General features: G+C 39.7%; 1 protein-coding gene across 10 annotated transcripts in view; it reads left to right on the top strand.

Annotated features, from left to right (window-relative positions):
* CDC14B (cell division cycle 14B) overlaps positions 1-14,945 on the top strand; it is a 54,481-nt gene extending 39,536 nt beyond the window's left edge. For 2 of the 10 annotated variants that reach the window (XM_074569316.1, XM_074569321.1), the window contains one exon: positions 4,110-9,203. Coding sequence is in view for 5 of the 10 variants with exons in the window: in XM_074569321.1 (XP_074425422.1) it covers positions 4,110-4,149 (40 nt within the window). In the remaining 5 variants the exon portion in view is untranslated. Of the gene's footprint in view, positions 1-631; positions 749-3,804; positions 3,871-4,109; positions 9,204-14,788 lie in introns of those variants that run through there. The other 8 variants (XM_074569322.1, XM_074569317.1, XM_074569313.1 and 5 more) reach the window with 7 other exon arrangements.
* The last annotated feature ends 94 nt before the right edge of the window (positions 14,946-15,039 follow it).

Genomic DNA, 15,039 nt, shown 5'->3' with positions numbered 1-15,039 from the left:
GTAGGGTGGAGATCATCTAGTCCAGCCCCCCTGCCAGAGCAGGGTCACCCGGAGCAGGTTGCACAGGAACGCGTCCAGGCGGGTTTTGAATGTCTCCAGAGACAGAGACTCCACCACCTCCCTGGGCAGCCTGTTCCAGGGCTCTGCCACCCTCAAACTAAAGAAGTTCCTCCTCCTGTTTAGGTGGAACTTCCTATGCTCAAGTTTGTGCCCATTACCTCTTGTCCATTGAATTACTCTTATCCATTCAATTGTAATTGAATTCCTTTCTGTGTCAGCCTGGAAAATAATGTATGTTTTTATTGCATAATTCAGATTTTCTCTCTTTTTTTTTTTGTTTTGTTGCAGTAATTTAAAATACAGTTTCTTAGCCTTTTGTCTTCCAAAAACCTAGCAGAAAATGCAAAACCATTAATTTAATCCATTCTTTGAAAGCAAAAAAAAAAAAAGGCAAAAACCAAACAACAAAATAAACTACTGTGCTCCTATTGAAACAACTTGCATTTCAGAATGATTCGTGAAAAGCCAGCCGATACTTGTCAACTCTGCTGCAACTGTAATATCCTCTTCTCAGTGTTTACCTAGAAACTTTCAGGTTATATAATTCTCTCTCTTTTCCTACTCTTTTCAGAGTAATTCTGCAGTCCAGTGTTCAGAAAAATAAAACCCCTGAACCTAGCATTTCTGACTGTACAGACATTACTAAAAGAACTACCAGGTCTGCTGCAAGAAAAAACAGTTTAAAAAGGTGAGAGTTACCCTCTTTACAGATGAAGTAACTGTTCTCTAGGCAAATACTTTGAGCTGGCATATCTGTTGCTGACAGGAGCTTTTGCCACCGTTCAACTCCTCCTCCAGGCAGTGGGAAATGAGAAACAATTTTATGGTTTATGTCATGTACTGAGAATATCTGGAACCTTAAATCTTGTCATTTGTTCATGTTGCTTAGTTTTTTCAACTTTGAGAATTTTATATTGTAATTCCTAACATAAGTTCGAATTACTGAAGGTGAGGGATTTTGGTAACAAAAAAAACCACCCTTCTTTACCAAACCTCTCCTTGGAGTAAGAGGTGGAATAGATTTTTCACAGTGTCAAGTCAATTATTAGTCAGTACATGAAGTCAAAACTAAGAGGAATTTGATGGCTAACAAAAACGCAGAAGTAGTGGAGAGGTGAAATGTATAAAATGCGTGTGTATACTCATATATGGTATGAGATTGTGTGCTGAGAGTATGACTGATAATCTGAACTGAACCTGTTTGGTAAAGCTTAATGAAATTTTAAATTTGGAGGGATTTATGCAAGACTGCAATTGCCTTTTGGCCCAGAAGCACATGGGCACACTACAGTCATGTTTCTTTCCATGTGCATGTGTCCATGCCCCTCTACGGCAGCTCTCCAGGTCATTATCAAAGATGAGCCTGGGAGTGTAGCTTAATACAATTTCCAAGCAATTCCCAGTGGTTACAATGACCAGAATTTGTCCTGTGCCTATAGCAAAAACGTTTTGAATGGGTCTGTCAGGTGCTGAAGAGACTTTTGTTGGGAAGAGTAAAAGGTGGCAAATAACATAAAAAGTAGTGACATGGCTTGATTTATAAATATTGCTGAAAATTCCAAGTTGTTGTGCAGCACTTTACCCACAGTTTTTCTTTCCCCTTCCTCATCCTGTTACCTTGAAGGTAACAGAAGTTACCAAAAATTCACTCGTATCAGGCAACAGTTTAATAGTAGACTGCAGTAAATTCTAGTCAGAGAATTTTTAGCAGTGGCTATATGAATTGCATTTTGATTCATATAATAGTATGTTAAAAATGCATATTTTACTAAAAATCTGAAGTATTTCTTGGTGTTTGGCTGTTTGGTTAGGTTTTTCCCTCCATTTGCATCATTTTCACTGTATCAGTTTTGGTCCAAACAGATTGATGGGATTCTGCCTGCTGTTCTTATTCTCCACGCTTCTCCCAGTTTTAAGCTCCTGGCAACTCTTGGTGGCTGTGTATGTGCACATGTGTAATTGAACAGAGATTTTCAGTTCCTGGAAAACACACCTCCAAGCTGACCTTTGTGTTGTGCGAGATGAGAATACCTATCCTTAGGGAGGAATCAACATCCCTAACATACAGTTCATAGAAGATTTCAGTTATTTTTAAAGAAATCCTTCAGGTGTATCACCAGATTTATGACTTTGAGGAGCAAGGATCAGGTTGATCTCAAACTTCATAAAGTACTTAATATTTTCATGGATTTTCTAAAACTTCTACCCTAAATATTTCATTCCATATACTGTTTCTTTTCAAATAGCTTATGAGGTCAAAGAATTTCAGTCACTTTATACTTCGATCCAATAAATAGGTATGTCGCAGTTCTGGAGTTCTTAAATACCTTGTCATCTGAGAGGACTAATTGGGTGCTTGTCCCTCTAGAGGGTATTTTGGTATGACTGTACAATTTCATGGACTTAGAATGCAGTACTTTGTTGTTAATCTTGTAGGTGTCCTTTTATTTTTCCTGTAGCATTTAGCAAAATCTCACTTTTTTTTTTGAAGCATACCTTTTTTTTTTCATCTCTTTAAATGTATTTTAGTTTCTTGGAAGTCTGTGCAGTTTGCATTACCTCATAGTGCTCAAATTAATTCACCTATTCCAGATGAAGTGGATTGCAAAGTACAGGAGAATAATTATCATTACAAAATTAGGATCATGCCCTAACCAACACCTATCTTTGTCAAGACCTTGTTGCCTTCTTTGAACTTCCAGTGTTACTGTGTACCCTTATTCTTTCATTTTCTTGTCTTACATGTTCCAGCAGAAACATCTCACAGTGTTTTTACATTCGTCTCATTTGTTGATGCTTTAGGTCATTTTAGTCAATTCCTACTGTAGACGAATCACATTTGCGACCATCCTAACGCAGTATAATCCACAGAGCTGGGTAATTCATTTGCCATTTCATCCTTCAGACTGTTGGAGAACACTATCATAGAATGCCCCCAGAATGATTTTTCAGCCAAAACAGCCATTTACAGTTAGAACACTCTGTTCTGGCTTTGCAAAGAGAATTAGGGAATTTCAATCCTATTCATAGCATTCATTGAATTCCCTTTGCAGAACGTCTCTAGATGTCCACTGCCACCTACAAAAGACCAGTACTGCTGGATGTAACACATTATATCTTGTGATTGAAATAACACTGTTGTTGAACTGCAAGAATTTGTATTACCAGAGTGTTATCCACAGTCTTTTTCTGTGGATGCCTTTGTTTCTCCAGTTAAGATGTCCTTGTAAATTTGGCAATTACTGAGAAGTTCATCTTTGTATTTTAACAAGGTGCATACACATATGCATACGTATTGAATCATAGTAAGACCCAAATGAAACAGTCTGTTCCATGTTACCACACACCACAGAATTAGGATTATGTATATAGTAAGTAGTTGATTAGAAGTGAAATCCTGAGTGGTGGAAGAATTTTGGTAGGTAGAGGTGCTTAAGGGAATGCAGGTCAAGTTTATACAAAATAATAATTGGGAGTATGCGGGGAAATGTATGAAAACTGTATTGTATAGACTCCTTTACTACTTCTAACCAGAGAGGTATATCACAAAAACTAACAAAGAGAAATATGCTTCAAAAATCTCATATGCTTTTGCTTTGCTGGGAATTGTAAAGCAGCCTTACGCACCCTCGTGTTCAAATACTGAGAAGTACCTGCAGCATTTCAGAGCTTGTCTATATGTAATCTAAACCTAGCTTTAAAAAAATTAATGTTTCTTTACTATTCTTTCTACTTTTCCTACAGTCTGATACCTCAGAGGGAGAGAAAGAAAAGGAATGCTTTACAGCAAATGCGCTTAATGAAATTATGGTACTTTCAATCCTCTGTTGCTTTTCTGTATGGAACGCAACCTTCCTTCATATTGTCTGTGATCAGACCAGTCTGTGCTTTCTTTACAAGCAATATTGCTGTGTTCTTAAATGCAGTGACTTTTATCTTCTTTCTTTCTTTGAAGCATTGTTTGCTCACTTTACCTTGCCAGAAATGTTTGCTTCAAGTACATACTGAGTACCTATTTAACTTTTTTCCTCGAATATGTTTTATTTCAGCAGCCAGTCTGTCTCAAGGACTAGAACAGTACTTCGTTAAATTTCAAATAAGCAACTAGTGTTGAAGATGATATTCAGGAATGAAGGGGATGTGACCTCTAGAGGGGACTTGATGCATTTCAAGGAAGATTACTGTGGCTTCATTTTTCAGAAAAAGTGAAACAGAAGAACCTCTTCCATACATGTAGAATAAAATGAACTGTCAGCGTGCTTGGTAGACACTTCCCTAATGTGCTAACACTTCCTCAAACAAATCTGTGTGTGTTTAGACTCAGGTGTAAATACTTAAGCTCTCTATTATAAAGAGGGCTTGCTAGTACGTATGATGCATGTGTATAAATTGTGATGGCAATCACTTAGCTGCTGACCGCCAGAAATGAAAAGATGGTGGGAGCTTTTAAGTATATAAATCTGTCTTGTCCACTCAGACTGGGCTCAAGTCCCCACTTGAGACTGAAAACCAACCACAAAAGCTTTTTTCCTATAGTATTGGTACTCTCCTGTGTTAATTGGCTGTTCTTTCTTATTTTTTATGAAGTTTTTTATGAAGCTACAGTATTGAGTACACAAAGTAAATATTGTCCACCAAAGAGTGCTTTATTTTCAACGGTTGCGTGGATTGTTTATTTTGAAAAAAATAACTATAAGTAATTAACTTATAGTTTTTAATAGTAACAGATTTTTAGTTGTTCACAACCAATGGCTCTTTTAACTAGTTGTAGTTGCTTTAAACCTGGTATGATTTTAAAGGGGAGGAAAAACAGCTTACCATTTAAAGCAGTGCTGTCATATTGAAATATCATTACTGTTTCTTCTCTTATCTTCAAGTCTTTTAGGTGAAACTTTGAATTACCATGTCTAAAATGCAAGAATTTTACCCAGGTTTTATCAGTACACTTAACATGTGGGTGTCACTGTTTTTTAGCTTTGAGACACTTAATGAGTGCAGCACACAAAAAAGGGAAAATAAGCTTGCTGTACACTGAGATTGGTAGTGGAACTCAGGGGCAGTTACAGTTTTTAACATCTAATTAACAGCTTACCTCTGTTAAAAGGCAGTGTAATTTTTAGAGGAATCTGTCCGAGACTGAAATTTTCATCCACTACAAGACTGTCTTCAAACACTGGCAGCATTTTGCCTTACCCCTCTTCACATTATGAAATCTCAGAGCTGGCTTTGCAGTGATGTACCCTTGTCTGGCAACTGAAGTTTATAGCTGCATATCCCTCAGATGAGGACTGTTACCACATAGCCTTAAATACAATACAGTTATCTGTTGATGTAGTGACTCTTACACTAGAAAGCAGAAGAAATGGAGAGATCTGAAATAGTAGCAATAGAAGAACTGAAGTTTTTAAAGATACAGATTACCTCTGCAAGGGGGGAGAATTTTCTTTTTATGAATGTAAACAGGCAGGTTCAGTGACTTGTTTCAGTCTGTGTCCTTTTAAATTAAATTAAGCTTTCTGTTAAGCTGGTGATTTTTGAATGCCAATATGGATAACCACACGTTGGCTTGAAAACATTTTGTGGCAAGAGCATCATGAGTTGGAGGGGAAGCAGGACGTGAAGTGTAAGTAAGCTTACAGGTAGCATCATAAAATCATAGAATGTGTTGGGTTGGAAGGGACCTTTAAAGGTCACCTAGTCCAACCCCCCTGCAGTAAGCAGGGACATCTTTAACTAGATCAGGTTGCTCAGAGCCTCATCAAGCCTGGCTTTGAATGTCTCCAGGGATGGGGCCTCTACCACCTCTGTGGGCAACCTGTTCCAGTGTCTCACCACCCTCATTTTAAAGAACTTCTTCCTAGTGTCTGATCTAAACCTGCCCTGCTCTAGTTTAAAACCATTGCCCCTTGTCCTATTGCTGCGTGCCCTTGCAAGCAGCCCCTCCTCAGCTTTCCTGTAGGCCCCCTTCAGGTACTGGAAGGCCACTCTAAGGTCTCCCTGGTGCCTTCTCTTCTCCAGGCTGAACAGCCCCAGCAGTCTCAGCCTGTCCTCATAGCATCTTTGTGGCCCTCCTCTGGACCCGCACCATCAGGTCCCTGTCCTTCTTGTGCTGAGGACTCCAGAGCTGGACACAGTACTCCAGGTGGGGCCTCACTCAGAGTAGAGGGGTAGAATCACCTCTTTGGATCTGCTGGCCAGGGTTCTTTTGATGCAGCCCAGGATGCAATTGGCCTTCTGGTCTGCAAGCACACATTGTTGGCTCATGTCCAACCAATAGCCCCAGGTCCTTTTCTGCAGGGCTGCTCTCTATCATGTCATCCCCCAGCCTGTACTGATAATGAGGATTGTCCCAACCCAAGTGTAGGACCTTGCACTTGGCCTTGTTGAATTTCATAAGATTTGCTTGAGCCCACCTCAGTAGCTCATCCGGGTCCCTCTGGATGACATCCCGTCCCTCTGGCATGTTGACTGCACCACTCAGCTTGGTGTCATCAGCAAACTTGCTGAGGGTGGACATGATCCCAGTGTCTAAATCATTGATGAAGATATTGAACAGCACCCGTCCCAGTACGGATCCCTGAGGGACACCACTTGTCACCCCTCTCCATGTGGACATCGAGCCATTGACCACTACCCTCTGGATGCGACCATGCAGCCAGTTCCTTATCCACTGAACAGTCCACCCATCAAATCCGTATCTCTCCAACTTAGAGAGAAGGATGTTGTGGGGGACCATGTCAAAGGCCTCGCAGAAGTCCAGGTAGATAATATCTGTTGCTCTCCCCTTGTCCACTCCTGCAGTCACTCCATTGTAGAAAGCCACCAGGTTGGTCAGACAGGACTTGCCCCTGGTGAAGCCATGCTGGCTGTCTTGAATCACCTCCCTGTCTTCCATGTGCCTTAGCATAGCTCATCCATGAGTTTGGATAGTCAAAATTCGCAAATATGAATACAAAGAAAATAGAAGAGGCTTGTATGGTGCAAAATAAAGGTTCAGACCCCGAATACTTTTTATTTTCCTCTTCATCCTCACCACCATTTTCTTCTAGGTGAAAAGCATCTAAGAGAGAGGGACAAAATTCACCCTGATGCAGTGATTAAAATTTCCTGGCTTTTTTTTTTTTTTTTTTAAGTTAGCCACTTGCCCAAAAGTTGAAGTACAGGTAACGACAATAGTAGGTATATTGTGCAACTATAAATCTGTGTTTATTTTTAAAGAAAATTCTTATCTTGGAAGGCAGAAGGGATGAAACTAGTGAGGTAGTTGTCCAAAAAGCGGATGTGTTGCCTGGTGCGCAATGAACCAATTCTCGCACACAGGGGAGATACCGTTTTTTTTTATTCAGACTTGGGTGCTCAGTGGTTTTCCACAAATCAAGCACACTTCATGCTGGTTTCCTCTTTATATTTACGTACAAAAGTTACAAACTAGTACACTCCCAGTTACAATGACTGGTTAGTAATTTACATATAATTATCATACTGCTGAGTCATTCTCTTCAATCACTGCACCTGTGTGGAGGAAGGGTCTTCACCTGGGCAAGGGTCATCTTGACCTGTGGGGGTGTGTTATAGTATTATAACGAAGACAGTTAAGGACACCTGGACTTGGGTTTTCACTGCCAAGTTGGCAGTTGTTTGTAGAATTGTTTGTAGAAACATCTTGATTAGATGTTCATTTAAGGTCTTAGTGTCCCAGGAAAACCAAATAATTAGGCTACAGATGTTCCTTCAAACAATTCCCTTTGATCCACTCCTTAGCAACTACTTAGCAACTATCTACAATCATCCTTAACTATAGAGCCAGTACATAAAGCTTGATTAACTACAGAGGCGTGGTTAACTTTAAATTCGATGATGGATATCAAGATGAGAGGGTAAGAGTCAAAACAAGAACGATTTAGTAATATTTCTTGTGTTTGGCATTGCCCTTCTCTCAGCTGAGCTGCTTCTTTTAGCATCTTCATTTTTAACCTAAAAATAATCAGTCCCATTTCACACCCCTTCCAAATTCCAAATTGGAATTTGCCTTAGCACTTTCATGTTCATCAGAAGTAAATTTGCATAAAACAAGTGCACAAACATACATAATAGCAACTCTAGCTAAACCAAAACTGCATGTCTGGTGTGAATGTGTTTCAGGATACCCCTTCCACTACCCAGTATCTTAGTGAGAAACACATAAATGTCAAATGGATTTTACATTTGAACTCTCCAAACAGCCTTATATGGAAAATTAACGCATTACCTCATTGTGTCCCATCTAATTGTATTGCTTAGTTTGTTCTTCTGAATTTTTAGTACTTTGTCTAGCGTTTTTATTATGCCATACCAAAGCTGTCTTAAGTACAAGAATCAAGAGTGGGCGTGGGTGAGGGAGGCCTTGGTTTCTCAATCTTTTTTGAATTGTGAAGTATTACGTGCCAAAATGGAATGTGTGGCGGCAGCTGCATCACCGTTGTACCACAGAGCAGCTGAGCGAAGTTATTTCTGCTGCCATCAATTAGGAGTTTTTCCTTAGAAATTCTTTCCCCTCTTTCAAATACATGACAGATGGATTCTCCCTTGATCAAAAGTCTGCAGCATACTCAAAAGCTGTAATATCTTGGGTCAAATTGCTAGTTTCTATTACAGCATCAGTAACTCAGATGTTAACCCAGACCTTGTCTTTCTGCCCCAGTGTGACAATAGAGGAAGTGCTGCTGATTCATTTAAAACAAACAAAAAGATTTGTAGAAACTCATGCATTAAAATTTAAAAAAATAAAAAGAAAAATGTGATGTTCACCGGTTTGTTGCACTGCAGTTTTTATATTAATGGTTTGCAGACTGTTTGTCTTGCATAAACTCATGTACAGGCTGTCAAGTTCTAAAATTTCTTGACTAATCAGTACTGTTCATCCTGATTATTTTTAAATTGTATATTTCTAATCATATTTTTTTAACTTGGATTGACAGAACGGGAGTTTATTTTGCTGAAGGTATTTTTAAGATAAAGCTTCATATTATCTTGTAATACTAAGTAGTTCAATATGCATTTGTGTCTCATTTGAAAATACTGCATATTGTATTTGATTTTATACAAAATATTCAATAGTGACAATTGTAAACATGAATTGTGTAAAATTAAAAATAATAATCAGATTTGTTTTCTCACTTTTATTTCCAGCTATCTAAAAAAATTCAGCACAAAACTATCATATCTGTACCACACTGACTCATATGTGCTCTGAAAAATAATGCAAGAATCTCAGATGCCTGAAAACCTTTAATTAAAGCACAAATCCTGAAAACATACACTTTTCTAATTCCAAAAATACAGAACTTCTGGCCATATATCTCAGGGGACTCGCTTTGGAAAAGAATAGTAATTGTATTTGAATTGTTGGGATTAGGATACCATTACCCAGTAAAAAAAAAGAGATGGGGTTCTAGTTAATTTGTTTCCTTCCTCTTATGATCATACAGTACTTATTTTTGGATATGGGCATCATATTAAATACTGTACACTTTGACACCGTGAAAGTGAAGGTTTCTCAAAAGTAAGATCTAAATTTTCAGCAACGCATCTTTTTGCATAGCAGTTGATAGTGGTATGGTTTAGTCTTTGAAAAAATAAATCTAAGCACAACAGCAAAAAATACTGATCAACTCAAATATTTATAATCAAAAATGTTCTTTGCAAAATGTCATGCTTCTAGGACTGAATCTCTACTCAGTACTCGCAACGGGTGGCATTTGTCCTGCTCTCCTGCTTCTAGGTGCTTTTTGACCATCTCTTCCATACCATCATCATCTTTGTTTTTAAGTGAACTATTATTTAATGTTGGTTTGCTGGGTTTTCTTCCCCCTTATTTGAAGGGTTCCTTCCCCTCCTTCCACTGACCAGACCTTTTCCAGCCTATAGTCTTCTTTCATTTCTGCAGAAGCTTCATTGAAGAGGTCACTAAGTTTTACTTTTGCCACAATAGCTTCCAAGGTTCAGAGCCTTTGCTCAAGCCAGGAAAATCACTGAGAACAGCATTAAATCCACAAGTAACAGAAATATAACCAAACCACTAACGAGCACAGGATTCTTGGATTACAGTATGTCAACTTACTTTTCTCTTAACAGAAGAGAATAAATCTGTATCTTGTTGCTGCTGGTTTTTACCTTTTGGCAAAGCTATCCTGCGAATTGAATGATATTACGCAAAGCTCAGTATCTTTCATTCAAACATTAACTACCGTACAAACCTAAACAGAGGAACTGCCATTGCTGAAGGCAGACAGCAGCTTATTGAGTGCTGTTAACTAGCTGTAAAACACTGCAGAGACAACAGAACGCACAATATGGATATTCGCACTGGCTGCCCAAACTGGGAGAGCAAAAGCGGGATTGAATTAATGAAGTGTTGGTCTGTCCCAACCATAACGCTGCCATTACGTGTGACACAGTATCTAAAGCTGCTCCGAAGATGCCGCTACCATCTGCAACTTTTGTTTCATCACATCTTCAAAAAGGCATTTGTTTGCACACAAACAAAACCTAGCTGAAGATTTAATGTGTTTCACATTAAATTCTAAGTAATAGCGCCAAAGTGTAACAGTTGTTAATTCTTCCAAAGACTGAAAGTTTTCCCCATCCGAGCACAAACTGTTCAGTAGTTGCCCAGCACATGTTAAAGTGCTAATTCCATGCCTGTTACTCAGTGACCGAAACACACTTTTTCTGCAAAGGTAACCACGTTTCACATTCAATTGTTGATCCAGTGACAATGAGTCAGTGCTACATTACTTTCAACACTGCATATATATATGTGTGTGTATACATATATTTTTACGTGGGTATGTGTGTGTGTATGCATGTGTGCCTGTGACAACTCTGAAGGGACAAAAAATGGCTTGAACATTATATAAGAATAGTCTTAATGACAGACGTTTATCAAGGCTACAGTTTTGTTTTGGTTTTTTTTTCCAGAACCCTGAATTTTAGGAAAGCAAAATTTCTGCTCTTCAAGGAGTTAGTCAATAGGACCCCTGGGAAACTGCCCTCAGGGACAAGGGAGCAGAACAGGGCTGGCAGATCTTTAAGGAGGCTTTCCACACAGTGCAAGAGCTCCCGATCCCCAGGTGTAAGAAATCAGGAAAGGAAGGCAAGAGACTGGCATGGCTTAGTTGAGATCTATTGGAGATGCACAGGTAGTGGAAGTAGGGACAGGTATCTTGAGAAGAGTATGGGGATGCTGCCCAGTTTGTAGGGATGGGGTCAGGAAGGCCAACACACAGCTGCAACTGAACTTGGGAACTGACACAAAGAATAATAAGAAGGGCTTCTACAGGTATGTCAGCCAGAAAAGGACGGTCAAAGAAAGCGTACCCCCCAATGAGCAAGACTTGCAAACTGGTAGCAACAGATAAGGAGAAGGCTGAGGTACCCAACAACTGTTTTGGCTCAGTCTTCACTGGCAACCTCTCTCCCCACATCCCTTGAGCGGATGGACCTCAACGCAGTGACTGGGTGAGCAAAGCCCCTCCCACTGGAAGAAAAGATCGAGTTCGTGATCACCTGAGGAATCTGAACATACAGGAGTCTATGGGACCTGATGAGATGCATCCCAGAGTCCTGAGGGAATTGGCTGATGTAGTTGCCAAGACACTCTACGTGATATTTGAAAATATCAAATATCAGTCAAGTGAAGTCCCCAGTGACTGGAAAAAGGGAAACATAGCACCCATTTTTCAACGGGGTAGAAAGGAGGATGCTGGGAACTACTGCCCTGTCAGTCTCACCTCTGTGCCTATGAACATCATGGAACAGATCCTCCTAGAAGCTACCCTAAGGCACATGGAGGACAGGGAGGTGACTCGAGACAGCCGGCATGGCTTCACCAAGGGCAGGTCCTGCCTGACCAACCTAGTGGCCTTCTGTGATAGAGTGACTACATCAGCAGATGAGAGAAGAGCTAAGGATGTCATCTGTCTGGATTTCTGCAAGGCCTTTGGCAGAGGCCTTCTCTCTAATTTAGGGAGACACGTATTTGATGCGTGGATTGTTTGGTGGATGAGGAATTGGTCCAGAGGAAGGCCACAAAAACAATCAGAGGAATGGACAGCCTCTTCTATAAGGACAGGTTGAGAGAGTCATGGTTGTTGAGCCTAAAGAAGGCTCCAGGGAGACCTTGCAGCCTCTCAGTACTTAAAAGGGGTTTACAAGAAAGATGGGAATAGACTGTTTAGCAGGGCCTGTTGCAATAGGCAACAGTTTTAAACGAAAAGGGGTAATGGTAACTAAAAGAGAATAGATTTAGACTAGTTATAAGGAAGAAGTTTTTTACAATGAGGGTGGTGAGACACTGGCACAGGTTGCCCAGAGAGGTGGTAGATGACCCATCCCTGGAGACATTCAAGGTCAGGTTGGACAGGGCTCTGAGCAACCTGGTCTAGTTGAAGATGTCCCTGTCCATTGCAGGGGGGTTCGACTAGATGACCTTTAAAGGTCCCTTCCAACCCAAACTATTCTTTGATTTTGGGTTTGGGCCCAAAGGCCGCACGTGCCGCTAGTCCTGTGTTCATATCAAAAAGTGTATTTATCAACTGAAGGTTTTTTACTAGGACTTTTTTACTTCTGGGTCTTTTTAGTTATTCTTTAGTATTCTTATTTTAAGCACAGACATTCCTCTCCTCTTTCCTTTGAAGTCACTTTCATAGTAATACACTCTTCATTCCTATATCACATTATGACAAAAATTTGATTCAAGTGGACCAGACAGTATCAACACTATCATATACAAGTGACAGCTGTGGAGAGAAGCGAATTCCTTTCTTTGCAAACTTACTGTGATTTACTAAATCTAAAACTCAAAGCTGAAATGCAGTAGTTTTTCCTAGGCCACTCACTACAGTAATCCTAAGAGCAAAGTACCTTGTAGTGGCATTAAGATCTGCAACAGAATTTAATTAATCTCTTCCTACGATGTGTGCCATGTTTCAATACTGTTTGTGTATATATTTACACCTGGTACCATTTGGTTTACATGAAGGAGTAAAGCTAAACCAGGAATGACTGTTAGCAGCAGACACGTGCTTAAGAGATACATTCATTTTGGTACCTTAAATATGACAGATGGCTTAGATTCATGTCTCTTTTCACAGCTAGGCAAAGGAATCTGATCATTGTCACCACTTACAATTAGTAATTTCTTCTCTATAATTAGATACTATCAATTAGAGAAACTCCTAAGCCATATTCAAGTCTGAAAAACTGGAAATTGTCACACCTAACTGCTCCAAGACACTTTGATTTAATGAGCAGTAACTATACTAAAACTCATTCTCGCCAGTTTTGGGTTGGGTAGGTTGTAGTTTTTGTTTGTTTGGTTGGGTTTTTTTGTTTGGAAGGCGTTTGGGTTTGTTTCATTAAACAGTCTTCAAACCAGGCCACTTGGGTTTTTTAAACCAGGAGTTTTTAAACAATCTGCTGACCAAATGCTGATTATACAGATACACTTTGACAAGTCCCTTAAAACATTCCCCAAAGAACCTATTCGTCATTCTGTTTTGAAAAACAGATCAAAGTTAGAGGAGTAAACAGTAACTCTGCAGCAGCAGGAACCAGACTGAAAAACAAAACAATCCTTCAGCCTTCACAGAGAACAGTCAGAACTGAATCAACTGCGCTACACCAGATTCACCCCACTGGCATAACAAGGTTTCAAATTTTCAGTAGAAAAAGGAAGTCAGCCTTTTAAGTATCTCACTGCTTTCCTCAGCAAAATGAGTTGTTAAGTAAAAAAAAAAAAAAAAAAAGAGACTACATCTTCAAAACATGACAGAAAATAGAGGTGAGCCTTGCAAAGCAGCTCCCCACACCTACACATATACTCACCCCTGCAAGCAAAAACATAAATAAAATTTCAGACACATGGGATGTGTCCTTATCCAATGAGATAAGGTGAACAGGAAGGGAAGAACAAGCAGAAAAATTCCAAGACCTCCATAGACAAAATCACTTCTGTTCCACAATCTTGAAATTGCCATTTTTGGCAGAAACACCCAAACACTTATTACAAAAGTAGCAGCAGTGACTTCAAGTAGTAGCTTGCTCCTGCAAGGTTATTTTTACGTGATTTCATCATTTACGCGATTTCATGCAGGTCAATTACTCAAAAAGCAGCAGCATGGGTTCCTCTAGCACCAGCACTTCATTGGCTTTTGCACATTCTTTCTACTACAGGTTGTCAGAGTATCTCTATGCCACTAAAATGAGCTCCTTGTAGAATCCCAAAACTCACATTAAAGCAAATTGTCCTGTAAGTAATTTAACAATATATGAAAAGTCCTTGGGGCAGCACTACTTTGCAGACCATCTGTTTGGGGCCTATAGAAAATGGTCAGTAGTCTTCCTAGGATGATTACATCCTACTTGCATAACGCCTGACCACTGAGAGAAGAGTTATGTTAAGTTTCTGAATACTCTTAGAGCTTAGTCTGTAGGAAACCATCTTTCTTCCTTCAAGTCTCATCTACTATTTGCTCTCAAAGGGGACTGCTTAGAAGTGATACAAAACAAAGTGAGGCAGAGAAAAGGAAAAAAGGTTTATATTAATCTGCTTTCCCAGTAAATTGAAAGAATGAGTTCCAGTTGAGCAGGCATTTGAAGACTCCTTTGAGGCTGACAGCTACTTCCAAAAAGCCTGGTGTGGTTGTCCACTCATTTCTTTCCCTCATCACTTCCTTGTTTCTCTCAGATCCCCGGGAATGGCGCTGAGTGTCCTGTTTGCTAGGGAACAAGTAAGGGTATCTGGCTCGAGTGAGAAGTATGTTAAAGCTGCAAGGAAAGGACATCCCACCACATCCCCAGTGTTACACAAACTTCTTGGTAAGGCATGTAACGTTTTAGTTTGTAGCTGCTCCTGCTAAAATTAAAAGCTTCCTTAACAGTTGAGTTCTGCCTTTTAACTCAAAATTCTTACTTTACTTCACCTTCAACATCTTCAGA

The sequence above is a fragment of the Larus michahellis genome, chromosome Z, assembly GCF_964199755.1.
Source record: "Larus michahellis chromosome Z, bLarMic1.1, whole genome shotgun sequence".
Taxonomy (NCBI): Eukaryota; Metazoa; Chordata; class Aves; order Charadriiformes; family Laridae; genus Larus; species Larus michahellis.
The sequence above is the reverse complement of the archived record's forward strand: the minus strand, read 5'-3'. Positions and strand labels throughout refer to the sequence as shown.